Source organism: Chlorocebus sabaeus, chromosome 17 (genome assembly GCF_047675955.1).
Source record: "Chlorocebus sabaeus isolate Y175 chromosome 17, mChlSab1.0.hap1, whole genome shotgun sequence".
NCBI lineage: Eukaryota > Metazoa > Chordata > Mammalia > Primates > Cercopithecidae > Chlorocebus > Chlorocebus sabaeus.
Window position 1 is genome coordinate 46,290,802 of NC_132920.1, and position 15,768 is coordinate 46,306,569.

Genomic DNA, 15,768 nt, shown 5'->3' on the forward strand with positions numbered 1-15,768 from the left:
GCTGAAACCTCTCCAGACTTGTGCCGGACCTTGGTGCAGCCAATGTTGCTTTCTCCGCGGTCACCTAAGCTGCCAGGTGCACATTAACTAAGTGGCAGAAGGTCATCGGCTTGGGAATTGCCAGAGGCCTTTCCGGGACTCGCTAGTTTTCAGGTTCCCTGAAGGGCATCCAGATCTAGGATGATAAGACAGGGGCGCGGTGGGAGAGTGGAATGAACCTCTCTACTCTTAGGTCCAATTCGACCCCTCCAAGAACCTGTCTAACCAATCGGAAAGAAAGTTACATTCAACTCTGGCTCTAGCATCCAATCCAAGGACGTGTCTCAGACTCTGCTGCCCTGTCCCAGCCAGTCCCGAGCTGGTGCCGTAGACGCTCGCCTGGCAGCTGCGCACATTCGGAGCGCCCCGAGCGGCGCAGATAGGGAGGTTGGGGCTGTGCCCCGCGGCGCGGCGCCCGCCACTGCGCAGGCGCCTCAGGAAGAGCTCGGCCTCGCCCCTCTTCCTTCAGGTCCCCCTTCCCCGCAACTTCCCACGAGTACCAGCCTCGAGCGCCGAGTTCCGCGTGTTGGAAAGAAGCGGCGGCGGCGGCTGGTGAGTACGCGCCTCGCGCGCTCGGCGTTCTGTGGGGCAATGTCACCCCCTCCCCAGTTCACGGGGGGCTTTGAAAACAGAGATGGTGAGACGATACCCTCTGACCCATTCTCCCCCACTACACGCACGTCCCCTGGGGCGCGGCGGGGACGTCCACGAAGGGACTGAAAGCCAGGGAGGTGGCGGGCCGAGGCGGAGGCCAGTAAGGGAAGAGGAAAGAAAATTTAGCAGGTGGTTGTGGAACTGGGGAAGGAAACCTGTGGTGTTAAGTGTGAAGGGAGGGAAGTCAGCTGAACGGTAGTAGAGGAACCTAAGGTGGGTCTGGGGTGAAAATGAGGGGAGCTGGGGAGGGGTCGCCAGGCTTTTGGTTTTGAAGGAGAACCACCCATGGCATCGACATCCGTCTGTCTGGGGAATATTAGATTAGAGTTTATGTTAATTATAGATATATTTAAGAACTAATTTCCTAGAAAACAAGCCAACCAAACAATAAAAGGTACATTTAAGTGCCTTTTTAAAGGGCTGGATTAAAAGCACGTAAGGACTTAAAAACAATGCTTTCTTTTCTTGTCACAACCACCCTGTGAGATCATAGCATTCCCATTTTACAGATGACGAAAGTCAGGCTCAGAGAAGTGAAGGGACGCGTCCAACCAAGATTGTACAACTAGTGACAGGCGGATTCAGCTTTACACCAGATCTGATTCCAGAAGGGCTTTGCTTAATCAGGCAATCTGGTGGACCCAAGTGTGAAGGGAAGATTTGCCAACTACTGTGAAATATCAACTGCTGGTTTCAGTATTATGATCTTTTATTTCTTCTTCCCCCCACCTCCGAGATTGTTTCAAGCTATTTTAAGGAAATTAAGAGGCCTGCAGCACTTGTGCATCTTCCCCCCCACCTCCACTTAGATTAGTTACAGGATATAATTTGGAATAAATTCTGATGAAACGACAAGGCGTAATGGAGGGAGGTATTTTACTATGTAGAAAGTAAGATAAGTATGTTTTGAAGATGCTAGAAAATTTTGTGTATGCTAGAAATTTCTGTGTGTTTTACAGAATCGGAGAATAATTTAGAATCCTACGATTTTTAAGACCAAGGAATTTTTTTTAGGGAGTGTATGTTTTATCCTTAGACTATAAGAAAGCAACTGATAATAATCTAAAAGTAACGGCCTTATTTATAGACATAGAATAAAGTTTTTAAAGGTGTATGAGAGTGTCATTGTATTACAGAGCAGATGGCATGCTAATGGTGACAAATCTCTTTCACCATATCCTGTAACGGTTTATCCTCTCTTGGCTTCACATGGGCTAAGAATGCCCCAGTCAGAGTTGACTGCATTCCATCCATGCAAGAAGGTCTTCCCAGAGAAGTTAGAAGGTAGTTTGTTCCCTGAATTGAAGACTAACTCATACTTCCAGTTGTTTTGGGGATATTTGGTTGCAGTCCAGAGAGGTCTGCTTTTTTTCTTCTCTTTGACACCTTTTGGGTGTGAAAAATTACAGAATTTCTCCCAATATTTTGTAATATAACAGTTTCATTCCCTGCAAACTTTATTTTCATTCCTTGGAAACTGCTTGAGAACTTCTCGTTGTTGGTTTGTCTGTAGCTTAACACTCCCTGTTAGAATGAGACAGAATGTGGTAGACATGGATCCAGCACTGCTAATAAAAGAAGAGTTCTGTTAATAGTTTGGAGATTATTACCAGATTTGTTAACTTGCTATTACTGGATTTGTAAACTTATTGAGGACATGAAATTAGTAAGAACACAGTAAAGCAACTGATTGCTTTCTGAGCCCAGCCAATCACTGGACTTTAGCTTCATCATATACAAAGTCATATGAAAGGTCATCATATGCGAGGAGATGAGACTAAATTTTTCCTAGTGTATTTTATAGTTTCACAATAATATTCTGCCTGTCATAGTATAGACTTGTTCCCCCCCCCCCCCCCCCAAACAGCTTCGTAACTAGAATGATAAAGGGAAACTAATTTTGAGGGCCCGTTCTGTAACCTTTACACATCCCCATTTTACACACAAGGAAACAGAAGCCAGGAAAAGTTGGATCTACCCAAGATCACCCATCTACTAGTTGTGAGCTCAGGTTCTGGGACCCTTCTGACTTCAGTCTATAGTCTTTGCACTTTGTCTGTAATCCTAATCCTGAGGACAAGGACTGCGATGCTTGGATGCCAGCAGTGTGCTGAGGGATTACTGAGCCACAGGATTAACAGCATGTGTTCCTGGAGCATCCTTTTAACTCAAGATTTGAGGAAGAAGCATTTTGATTAGTATTTCATAGGGGAGGATGGACACAGGTTTTTGGTCTGTTTTGCACATGGGAAGTGGTATAAAGCTTTCACATTAAAACACTCAAGTCTGTATTATGGAGTATAAAATTCACTTTTTTTTTTGAGGTAAAATGAGATTAAAGATGTTTCCTATTCTGTGGCGGGACATTTAAGATTACAATTTCACTTCTGCTCTTTTTAAAAAAATAACCGTTTTATTGAGATATAAATCACACACCATTCAATTCACTCATTTAAAGAGTACAGCTTTATGGAATTGTGCAACTGTCATCACAATCAATTTGAAAACATTTTCATAACCCCCAAAATAAACTTTATACCTACTGGCATTTACTACCCATTTCCCCCCCAACCCCTAGCCCTAGATAGTTACTATAGTTACTTTTAGTCTCTGTAGATTTGCCGATTCTAGACATTTTATCTAAATGGAATCATACAATAAGTGATTTTTTGTGACTGCGTTCTTACATTTAGCATATTTATCCAGGTTGTAAAATGTGTCAGCACTTCCTTCCTTTTTTTGTCAAATAATATTTCATTATATGGATATATCACATTTTATTTATCCATTCATAAGTTAGTGCACATTGAGATGTTTCTACTTCTTGAGTCTTACAAATAATGCTGCTGTGAACATTTGTGTACAAGTTTTTGCGTGGACATATGTTTTCATTTCTTTTGGGCACATGCCTAATAGTAGAATTGCTGGGTTATATGGTAGTCCTATATTTAACCCTTTGAAGACTGCCAGAATATTTTCCAAAGTGGCTGTACCATTTTACATTTCCTGTAGCAGTTTATAACAGTTTCATTTTCTCTATCAACACTTATTATCTCTTTTATTTACTCATCCTTCTGGGTGTGAAGTGCTATCTTATTGTGGGTTTGATTGCATTTCTCTGATGACTAATGCTGTTGAGCATCTTTTCATGTGCTAATTTGTCATCTGTGTCTTTGGAGAAATATCTTTTTCAGATCATGCTCATTTTTTAATTGGATTATCCGACTTTTTATTATTGAGTTGTAGCAGTTCTTTGTATAGTCTAGATACAAATCTCTTCAGATATATGATTTGCAAATATTTTCTTCCATTCTCTGTGTTGCCTTTTCACTTTCTTGATGGTATCGTTTAAAGCACGAGACTTTTTAATTTTGAAGTCCAGTTCATTTCTATTTTGGTCACTTGTGCTCTTGGTGTGGTATCTAAGAACCCAGGGTTACAAAAAGTTACTCCTACATTTACTCCTACATTTTCTTTTAAGAGCTTTACAGTTTTAGCTCTTAACCAAGGTCTGTGATCTACTTTGAATGAATTTTTGTGTATGGTATGAGGCAGGGCTCCAATTTGTTCTTTTGCATGTGGATATCTAGTTGTCCCTGTACCATTTGTTGAATTGTCTTGGCACCCCTCTGCTCTTAGAGGTAAATCTACTGGAAAATTTTTAGACATACTACAATATTCCATTTTTAGTAATTTCTCTTAGCATTAAAAATAATACATTATGGTGTATGAATCTCAAACACAGTTACAAATATGTACTCATAAATTTATGAGTATTTTTCCCGTGAGAAGATACTGTGCTACCTATTTGCTGATTGAAGTCTGTTCTGTTATTTGGTGTTGTAGAACAAAATTGATTAAAGTGTAAAGCTTGTCTTTTTCCAGATGACAGCCTGATTTATTATTTTTGTTATTTATGCTCCTGCTTTATTATATATTTGAAAAGTATAAGTTCTTTGTTCCCTAATACATGGCACATACATATACTTTTGTGTTATGGAATTAGTGATAGTAGATATTTGTTGAATGATTTTTTACAAAATGACCCAGGTGTCTGCTGAGCCAGCCTTCATATGTAGGAACTAATTTTAGGATATTCTGGAAATGCAAACTAATACTGAAGAGCTATTATAGACCACCAAGAGGAATGATGATTATACTTTACATGTTGTAATACATTTCAGAAAGATCGTGACAATGAAATATGGTGAATGGAAATTCAAGTTGACAGTTATTTCTGTATTTATTTCACAGTAATTTGCATGCAAGTTGGGCCTGGATATTGGAGGGAGGGACTTGAATGTGAGACTCAGGCATTTGGGCTTTTTGTATAGGCAGGGGGATCTGTTGAATATATTTTTAATTAAGGGAATATGAACAGAGCTGTGCCCAGGGAAACTGAGTTGGCAGTAGATGTGAGGTGAGAAAGTGGAAGGTGGTTGAGGTAGAAAGGTGAATGAAGAGACAAAAGTGCTCTGGACAAGAGGTATTGAGGTCTAAAGAAATATAGCAGTAGTAGAGATGGATGAGTGGGTAGCTGTTAAAAATGTTTGTTTCACATGCAGGTTTCTGGCCTCTACTGTGGGCTGACTGAATCAGAATCTCCTAGTTATAGTGACTTGACAGCTGCACTTTTAACAAACTTCCTTTAGTGATTCTTATGTCTGATGTGCTGTATTAGATGATGTGAAGATAGAATTGACTAGACTGGCAACTGATCATATACTCAGGGGATCTCTTTGTGACTGAGAGAATGGTGAAGCTGTTTTAAAGGATTGGGAACTAAGGAAGGAGGAAAAGATGTGGAGGTATAGAGAATGCATTCCATCTGACACATATCAGATTGGATTTGGCAGCAGAACAGCTGTGCGATGGGATAGGACTGGTTGGGAATGTAAAATAGTTACACAGGGAAAGAGCCAGAGAAGTAAATAGTGTTTTTCAAAAAGTAAATTTATGAGTATGTTTTCCCTGTGAGAAGATACTGTGCCACCTATTTGCTGATTTAAAAGTCTTTGTTGTTGGAAAGAAATATTTGGATATGGGGAACTATACTGAGAGAAACCAGGGAATCTACTCAATCCAAGCTTTCATGGAGACCTGCATGCCCTTGACACAAGTTCTAAAATTGTAGCAACCCACATGATACTATCATCTGATTGAATCCAGTTAAAACTCTCTGAGGGAGGAGTTAAGTCATACATAAACACTGTGTTGGGAGCATAAAATATTGAATGAAAGGGAAAGTACCATTGTCTAGTTTCTTGAAAGCTGAAATTGCTGAGATATGACTAGGGCTGTGTCTGTGGAAATACCCATATGCCTCCTCTATCCCTTATTAGGTTTGTTACTCTGTCCTTTGGAGAGGTGGTTTTGTTACTCTGCATTATTTTTGGTTATTGGGGAGCACCAGGAACAAATGTTCCATGCACCATATTCAGAAGGCAACCTGTCTCAGATTAAAATAGTAGAGATTTTCTAGACCCCAAGATCCTCATAAATCAGATTCTGTGCCTTTGGTCTTTCTAATTTTAAGTCAGTTTTTAAGAGGATCACAGCCACTGTCAGTAAGTATTTGACCACAAGTACACAGATCCTCCAGGTGGCATGTTTGAAAGAAAGAGAGAAAGTATTTCCAGTCTACTTGAGAGAATACACAATACATGACTCCTGAACTTCATAATCATATTAGTTACCTTGCTGCTCTTCATACCTGGGACCTCAACATGCATACCCATTACCATGTTCAGGGTCTTCTTAATCTGAAATAATGCATTCACTTGTTGCATTGTAACTGCCATCCCAGATCTTTGTAACTTTCACTAAAAGTTACTCTTAACTAATCTTAATTAGTTCTTTGACTTCACCAGAACCTCTAGTTGAAAAACTCTACTTCTCACATCTGTCCGTTTCAGCTTAGATGCTGGAGCCCAAATTTCAGCTGCTCTTTAGTTAGCATCTTCAACTTCCTTTGTCTTCCTTCAGTTTCTGGCAGAATCTCAAATCCAGGGAGGATCAGCTGCCTGTTTTGTTCATGCCTGTGCCAGGTTTACTGAGTTGCTAGAGAAAACCAGTCAACCGTGTCACTATGAAAATTCATGACAGCTGTCAACATTGACTCCAGTTCTGCTGTTTCCTCACATTTTCACCCATCCTCCACATTAACTATTTCAGACATTTTTTCTGTTCCTCAGACCTCTGAACCTTTTACCACTCTACTCCCTCTCAATAATTGACCCTACCTCTGGCAACTCTCTTCACCTCCAGCCCTCAAACCTGTCTACTCCCCTACCTGTGCCCCTTCTCTCCTGTTACAATGGAAGAGGCATCCCGTCCATGTAAAATGAATCATTCTGCCTAAATCACCTCCTACTTTCTTAGAGGCCAAAGAAGATAGAGACTGAAGGCAGGGAGATTTATTAAGGAAAAGCTGTTTTTGTCATCAGTGAATTGATTTAAAAAAAAAAGAACAAAGAATCAGAGATAGCTTTAAGTCTAGGGAAACTATTAGTGAAAATAGTTGTTGATCACAAAAAGGAAGTTTAAGAGGGACGTGGTAATAAAATTCATTTCAATAGCTATTGGATTTCTTCATAAGTTACTGGAGCATCCATGTCCCTGTAGGGTTTGTATGTTTGTTAATCAACTTCATGTGACTATTGGGGCACGTACAGACTGATGGGGGCTTTTTTTCAATAGCATTTATTTCTTATCCCCCCTTTTTTATAGCAATATTTCCCACAAGAACTGGCAATAAGCCAATATGGTAGAATTTCCACCAATTATTTCTGTGGGTTAAAGAAACTATAAAGTACAATTTATTAAACTGGAAAAATAATCATCATCTCTGGAGCCTCTGAAAGCTTGGCATTAACTTTATATTATATAAAAGAATCATTTTAGTGTCTGCATCTATTTTTATTAAGCCTTTAGAGGAATTTCTAATGCAGCAAATGCGCATGACAGCCTAGGAGGAGTATTGATGTGGAGTATAAAAATGGTCCATATAAAGGATAGAGTAGGGCATATATATTAACAGGAAACTGGATAAGTAAAGACAATTTTTATTTTTTCCAAGTTTAGCTTTATTTTTAAATAAATGGCATTATTTAAGTTAATATAGGTAAAGCTGGCATATAAATATTGGTTCTCTCCTCCTGTGGGCTAAAATTCTAAAACTTAACCCAAATGAAATAGCATTGCTACTTATGAATTGTGTTTTTACATTTTAGGAACCCTGATTGCTGTCGTCCAACGTGTTCATTATGAAGTTATTAGTGATACTTTTGTTTTCTGGACTTATTACTGGTTGTAGAAGTGACTCTTCCTCTAGTTTGCCACCTAAGTTACTACTAGTATCCTTTGATGGATTCAGAGCTGATTATCTGAAGAACTATGAATTTCCTCATCTCCAGAATTTTATCAAAGAAGGTGTCTTGGTAGAGCATGTTAAAAATGTTTTTATCACAAAAACATTTCCAAACCACTACAGTATTGTGACAGGCTTGTATGAAGAAAGCCATGGCATTGTGGCTAATTCCATGTATGATGCAGTCACAAAGAAACATTTTTCTGACTCTAATGACAAGGATCCTTTTTGGTGGAATGAGGCAGTACCTATTTGGGTGACCAATCAGCTTCAGGAAAACAGATCAAGTGCTGCTGCTATGTGGCCTGGTACTGATGTACCCATTCACAATACCACCTCTTCCTATTTTATGAATTACAACTCCTCAGTGTCATTTGAGGAAAGACTAAATAATATTACTATGTGGCTAAACAATTCAAACCCACCAGTCACCTTTGCAACACTCTATTGGGAAGAACCAGATGCAAGTGGCCACAGGTATGGACCTGAAGATAAAGAAAACATGAGCAGAGTGTTGAAAAAAATAGATGATCTTATCGGTGACTTAGTCCAAAAACTCAAGATGTTAGGGCTGTGGGAAAATCTTAATGTGATCATTACAAGTGATCATGGGATGACCCAGTGTTCTCAGGATAGACTGATAAACTTGGATGTCTGCATCGATCATTCATACTACACTCTTATAGATTTGAGCCCAGTTGCTGCAATACTTCCCAAAATAAGTAAGTAAACATTCAGCTGAGGGATACTATTATTTGAATGGGGCAATTGATTGAGGGGGGGTGGGTTGTATAAAAGAATGAAGCTCTGGCTTTTTATAGTTTAGAACCAAATACTCAGAGTGAGATTATATGTGTTTTTCCTCTTATTTACAAGTTTAGAGCAGTTGACTTACGGTTTAGTTATATGGGTTATGGTTTAGTTTCAAAGTGAATATTTCTTTGCTTTTGATATATCTAATTATTTGCACTAATGGAAAAAGGAAATTTTTATCCTTCAACATCTTAGATTTTAGTGTGTGATGTTTAGTGGTGACAGTGTGAGGTACCTTTCTTCTACTGATCACAGAATTAGTAGTTAGTAGTAACATGTAATTAGTTTATGTTTACTTAGGAAGATACACCTGAAAAATGTCCCCTTTCTATAAAAGTCCACCACGGTAATCCACAAAGTGAAACAGATTTGTTAATGTTTGAGAAAGGTGTGTGTTTGTGTGTATCAGTCCCCAACACTGTCACATTATTATTGCTCTGTTTTTTTAAGAAGTGATTTAATAGATGATATTATATATAATTCACTTCCAGTTATTCTAGTTAGACATATTTTTTCCTTATCAATTATAACTGTTTCCTTTGCTATTTCCTTTTTTTCTCAGATAGAACAGAGGTTTACAACAAACTGAAAAACTGTAACTCTCATATGAATGTTTATCTCAAAGAAGACATTCCTAACAGATTTTATTACCAACATAATGATCGGATTCAGCCCATTATTTTGGTTGCAAATGAAGGCTGGACAATTGTGCTAAATAAATCATCACAAAAATGTAAGTATTTAGTTGAGATATTTCTGTTGTATCGTAGGAACAAATCATGCCTTGTGATACTGTTGTGTTAAGAGGGTACTTCGATTTAAAGAAGTTCACACAGAAGAATTAGTTCAATTTTCAACCAGATAATTCCCAGGTCTTCATTTCATAGAAATTTACAGTAATCACAATTTCACCTTTAAATTAGAAAGTAGATTTAAGAGTGAAGGCATAGTCGTACTTTCTTTCCAAAACTGCAATTACTGTCAGTAATTTTCAAGATTCATTCTCTTGATTTATACAAAATAAAAGAGAAGTAAAGAAACAGTAAAAGGGGAGAGATTAGCTAATCCTTGTTCTTGCGTGTGTTAAAAAAAATTTGTCTGAGTAACCCTAAGTCTTCCCCAGTGACAAAATCATTTACCTGAATGCTACAGCTATTTAGAACACTGGGCAAGAACCAGAAAGTAACCAGACAAAAAAATCCACCAAGTGAACAAAACAGATACATCAAAATCTCTCCTTAAAAATGTATAGGAGAGAAAATGTATAGGGGAGAGTTACAGTTCTTGCCTCAAACTGAAGCTTATTTATCCATATTTCATATTCAATTCAAATGCTTTTTTTAAAATCTAATTTTGTGGCCTATAGTAAGGGTCAGCAAACTTTTTTAGTAAAGGGCCAGGTAGAAAATACTTTAGGCTTTGTGGGCCAGCTGGTCTCTGTCTCAGCTACTCAACTCTGCCTTTATTGTGTGAAAGCAGCCATAGACAACCTGTAAACAAATTGAAGTGGTGTGTTTTAGTGAAACTCTGTTTACAAAAAGGATGGAGGGCTGACCTTCGCTATGGGCTGTAGTTTGCAGTTCTCTGATATATAGCAATTTAGAAGTATCAGGCAAGCATAGGACAGACTCAGGGTCAATGAAGTTTGTATATTATTTACATCAATGTTATATGTTGCATATTCGTTGTTGAAAACTGCAAGTATAGAAAAGCATAGGAAAGAGAACAAAAACTATCCATAATCCCTCAGTACAGATTTATAGGCAAATGTTAATTGTGGGCATTTCCCCCCATCCAGTCTTTTTTCTTATATATATATATATGTGTGTGTGTGTGTGTGTGTATGTTTTAATATTGAAATCTTTGTATATATTCTGCTTTTTGTCATATTTTTTATTTTTATGATGAAATATTTCAAACATACCACCAAAGAATAATATAACAAATATCAATATACTCATCACTCAGTCACCCGTATGTAATATGAAAGTGGGAGCTTATTAAATACAGCTGGTGTACATTAAATGGCAACATTTGTTAAAGCTAAAAATTGGAAATTTATTATTGGAGTTGTATTAGGGACTATCATATGCTTTTCTTTAAGTCTGACTTTTACTGGGATGGAGTCACCAGGTTAGACAACACATTCAATGCAAGATCCTTCCTGTAACAATTGAGATAGGTTAGGCTGCAGATTTTTTTTTTCTCCATTTTCTGGCATTACTCACTTCTGCTCTTCCCAGTTACACAGAACCCTCAGCCTGACCACTGTCTTTATAACTAGTACTGTTTGCAGCGAGCTTTTGCAAACAGTGCTGAGATTGCCAGGTGAAGTAAGTGGTACTAGGGCTGAAAGATAAGTACATCAAGTTGAGAAGTGGTGGTAAAGTCTGAGGGTATGACCAATTGGGAAAAGGGGCATGTGTGTGTGTTTGTGTGTGTGTATTTGAGAAAGAGAGAGGGAAATAGGGAACATAGCTGAGTTGAAGAAATAGGAATTTTTATTTCTGGTCCCTTTCTGAAAGAATTGAATGTGTATATACTAGAAACAAGTTATTTTTTCCTAAAAAGTCTGATCTTATTTACTGATGTTGTTTTGTTCTTTTTCAGTAGGTGACCATGGTTATGATAATTCTTTGCCTAGTATGCATCCATTTCTAGCTGCCCACGGACCTGCATTTCACAAAGGCTACAAGCATAGCACAATTAACATTGTGGATATTTATCCAATGATGTGCCACATCCTGGGATTAAAACCGCATCCCAATAATGGGACTTTTGGTCATACTAAGTGCTTGTTAGTTGACCAGTGGTGCATTAATCTGCCAGAAGCCATCGCGATTGTTGTCGGTTCACTCTTGGTGTTAACCACGCTAACATGCCTCATAATAATCATGCAGAATAGACTTTCTGTACCTCGTCCATTTTCTCGACTTCAGCTACAAGAAGATGATGATGATCCTTTAATTGGGTGACAAGTGTTAGTGACAAAGTGTCTTTGATTAATCACAAAACTAAGAATACATCCAAAGAATAATGTTGTAACTATGAAAAAGAATACTTTGAAAGACAAAGAACTTAGACTAAGCATGTTAAAATCATTCTTTTGTTTTCCTTGTGTTTTGTTTTGGTGCATTTGCTAATAAGATAACCCTGACCATAGTAACATTGTTAGTAAATCATTAGGTCACATCTTCTGGTAGGAAATCATTAGGTAACATCAACCCTAACTAGAAATACTAAAAATGGCTTGAGAAAAATATTTCCTCTGCTTTTATTTTGCAATGAAGATGTGATACATCTTTAAATGAAAATATACCAAAATTTAGTAGGCATGTTTTTCTAATAAATTTATATATTTGTAAAGAAAACAATAGAAATCTTTATGCAATTTGTGAATTTTGTATATTAGGGAGGAAAAGTTTCCTATATTTTTATATTTACCTTTAATTAGTTTGTATTTCAAGTACCCTCTTGAGGTAGGAAATGCTCTGTGTTGGTTAATAAAGTTGGAGCAGACAGAAAAGATATAGCAAATGAAGAAATATTTTAAGGAAACCTATTTAAAAAAAACAACTGAGACCATTTGATAAAAGCCTGAGTTGTCACCATTACATCTTAAGCTGTTAGTCTTAAAGGTTATATCTTCTGAAGATTGTTGTTAATAAGAAATTCAGAAGAAAAGAGAGACAAGTGCTTTTCTCTCTATGCTTAATGCCTTTATGTAAATTACTTAGTTGTTTGTGCGTGCCTGTGCAAGTGTGTTTGTGTGTAGTTGTGTGGACATTATGTGACTTACTATAGACGGAGGTCAGAGATGGACTGTGGCCAGGCTTCCACATTCCTGAAACACACAGATCTCAGGAAAGGTTATTTTTGCACTTCATATTTGTTTACTTTCTCCTAACTCACAAGTTAAAATCATAACTTAATTTCATTAACTTTTATCTTTTAACTCTCTCATGTTTGTTGTAACCTGAGGTATCCAAATGCTACAGAAAAATTTATGACCCAAATACAAATCTCAGTTTGACTGGGACAGAATGAGGAATGGAGATTTTTATATTTATCTTTGGGACTATACCTTACGTTTTAGGCTATAGAATAGTTAAGAAATTTTAAACAGAATTTAGTATCTTTTGGTCTTTCACACCATTCATATGTTAAGTGGCAGAATAGCCTTAGCGCTACCTCCACTTTTTTCTCCAGTCTTTGCATCACAGAAATAATCTGTTTAACGTTTGTTCAGAGCCAAGGGTTTATTGTGAAGAACTGTCATCCTGCTTTTGCTAGCTGGTACCTTCTAGTAGTCAAAATTAATATGAAGAAACTAGGTTGTGACAGACTAGATTATATTTAATAGGGGAAGAATTGGGCTCAAGAACCATTCATCAGTACATGAGATGAGCAGTTAATAGTATGATCTGTAAAGTTTTGACAATATAAAATAAACTTGGTAACTGTTTTACAAATATAAGAGTGTAATAAATATGCAGCCCAGTTAAATGTTGATTATCTATGATGGTAAAGAAGAACAGTGGTGCCAGTCATCAAACATACAATGCATCCTATTGAGTCACTGCTAATTTCTTGAGCCTGGTATTTGCTGCCTGTTGTATTTGGGGTTGTTGAGAGGCATTTTCAAACCCTATATAAATAATCCATGCTGTTGGTCATAAATTGACTTTAAGAATAGTAAAATAAATGAAATAAAAACCAATAGTACTAATTTTGCTTTAAAAAATTTCCAATTTTTTTTCACATAAAACAGTAATCCTAAAGGTTAATATTAATAGTTGATCTAAACAGAATAATAGAAAAGTTCTACTTTAATTTCCGTTAAAAAGCGAATAGCATTGACACATTTAAAGCTTTTCATTTAAAGAAGTAGATGTTTTTGAAGTATCTAAAATAGTAGCAGAATATTTTATACTTGGTCCTTGCAATGGTGTGAGTTTTAATGATTGCATTAGCGTGACTGGTGGTTATCAGTTTCAGAAATCTATACTTGGCATCCAACTCATGAGTGGATTTTATATAGGATGGAATAGGAAGGGATGTCCTGTCAGTATCTTAACCCTTTCAACAAGATATTTACATATTTGTCTTTCCTTACATTCTCAAAATATTGACTTGTAAATTAAGCAAAAATTTAAAAAGTATATGTTGATGGAACAAGAATAGTATTTATTTAATAAAACATATATATTCAACTATGTGTTGATTCATTTGTATCTTTAAAAAAATTATCACTGTTAAAGCCATTGACTCCTTTAGTACACTGAGAAAATCTTATAGTAAAACTAGCCTTTTACATTAAGGTTTTGGTGTGTATTTTGTTAAATAACTAATATACTGCTCTATTTTCTGGGTGGTAGAAAGCATTTGGCTCCAGGAAACAATACCGCAAGGTAATGGGAAAGGTTTTGATTAAGTGTTTTTAATTCAGTCAGTGAATTCAGAATAAGTATATTCATGTATAACATAGGACAGTTCTGCTGCTGTTATTTATATGCAGTTCTTCTGGTAAATAGCAATAGAAAAAACTTTCAATGTTTGTCTATAGGTTTTGTATTATTATTCCATTAGGTTTGGCTTAAGAATTTATAGAATTCTTGGAACATTAAAGGATTAAAATGTTTTTACATTGTTCTTGGGTGTCTCCTCCTTGTGCCCGTATCTGATAAGCTTTATGGATGATTGCATTTAATTCCTTTTATTTGGAGGGTTTTACTTCCTTGTTAACACGTAAAGTTATAAATGAAGGACAAGGAGATGGAAAATGTGTATTTATTGTCAATTCTTAAAATAGTGTGTAAATAAAATAACATGAGTGTGCTTTAAAGAAATGTGTTATGTAGTGCCTTAATTTAAAATATTTTTGACTTACTTGAATTCAGAATTAATGACTTTGTTCATGATTTTATAAATTTGTGTGAATAAAATCTACCAAAACATTCTGACTGTAATTATTAAATGTAAAGTTCAGTGCCACTGGTGATTTTTACATTTGTTACCTTCTTGCAAAATATACTTACTGTGCTAGATGTTGACATGACTTAGTAATATAGAAGCCCAAATAGATATTTATCAGGATTTTTTAAACTCTTTTAACAAAAATTTTAAAACAGTGTATAAATATACAATCCAGCATAAGGACATCATTGGAAAGAAAGCCAAGGTAAGTTTTACAGAGCCTCCAGAGCTGTAATTTATTGGCTTACGGTAGAAGAGAAGAGATTTGAAAAAAACTGATTATAAAATAGTGGGGATGATGGGGGAAGCAGTCTAATATTTAAACTTTGTTTTGTACATAGCCATAGGTATTTAATGACTTGTCCAATTGCATATGGATTCAAGAAGGTTCCCTCTATTAGAGCAGTGATTAATTCATTTCCTATTTTTGTATTAAGAGAACACTGCTAAGACTTGTAGGGAAAGAAAAGAATAAATGGCACTTTTTTTACTCTGAAAGAGAATTATTTCAAAAGTGGTAAAATGTTATTTATACCAACAAATTACCTATGTGTACTCATGGGTTAACTCTTGCTGCTGAGAGCCTTGTATCCAGAATCATTTTCCAGACCCTGTGCTTCCTGAGGTTCAGATGCTAACTTTGCCTCTTTCCCCAACTCCCAGCCTCCTTAGTGCCTATGTTTGGTTATTATTACATCCTTCTCACTCCATCCATGCCAGTAGTGTACTCCCACACACATTCACAACCATTGCTTGAAAGAATATGTGAGAATCTAAATGATCCAACTGGGCTTTGGAGTCCTGTAATAGACATGCTGATCACAACATATATGTGTATGTGTGTATATATGCATGTGTGTATATACTATATAGGCACACATGTGTGTATATATAGTTCTGTATTCTAATGTATAAGT

General features: G+C 36.6%; 1 protein-coding gene across 1 annotated transcript; it reads left to right on the forward strand.

Annotated features, from left to right (window-relative positions):
- Positions 1-371: 371 nt before the first annotated feature.
- ENPP4 (ectonucleotide pyrophosphatase/phosphodiesterase 4) lies at positions 372-14,832 on the forward strand. The gene is made up of 4 exons (XM_007972357.3): positions 372-591; positions 7,926-8,784; positions 9,438-9,608; positions 11,486-14,832. The coding sequence occupies exons 2-4, from the start codon at positions 7,959-7,961 to the stop codon at positions 11,848-11,850; spliced, it is 1,362 nt and encodes a 453-aa protein (XP_007970548.1). The 5' UTR covers positions 372-591; positions 7,926-7,958; the 3' UTR covers positions 11,851-14,832.
- The last annotated feature ends 936 nt before the right edge of the window (positions 14,833-15,768 follow it).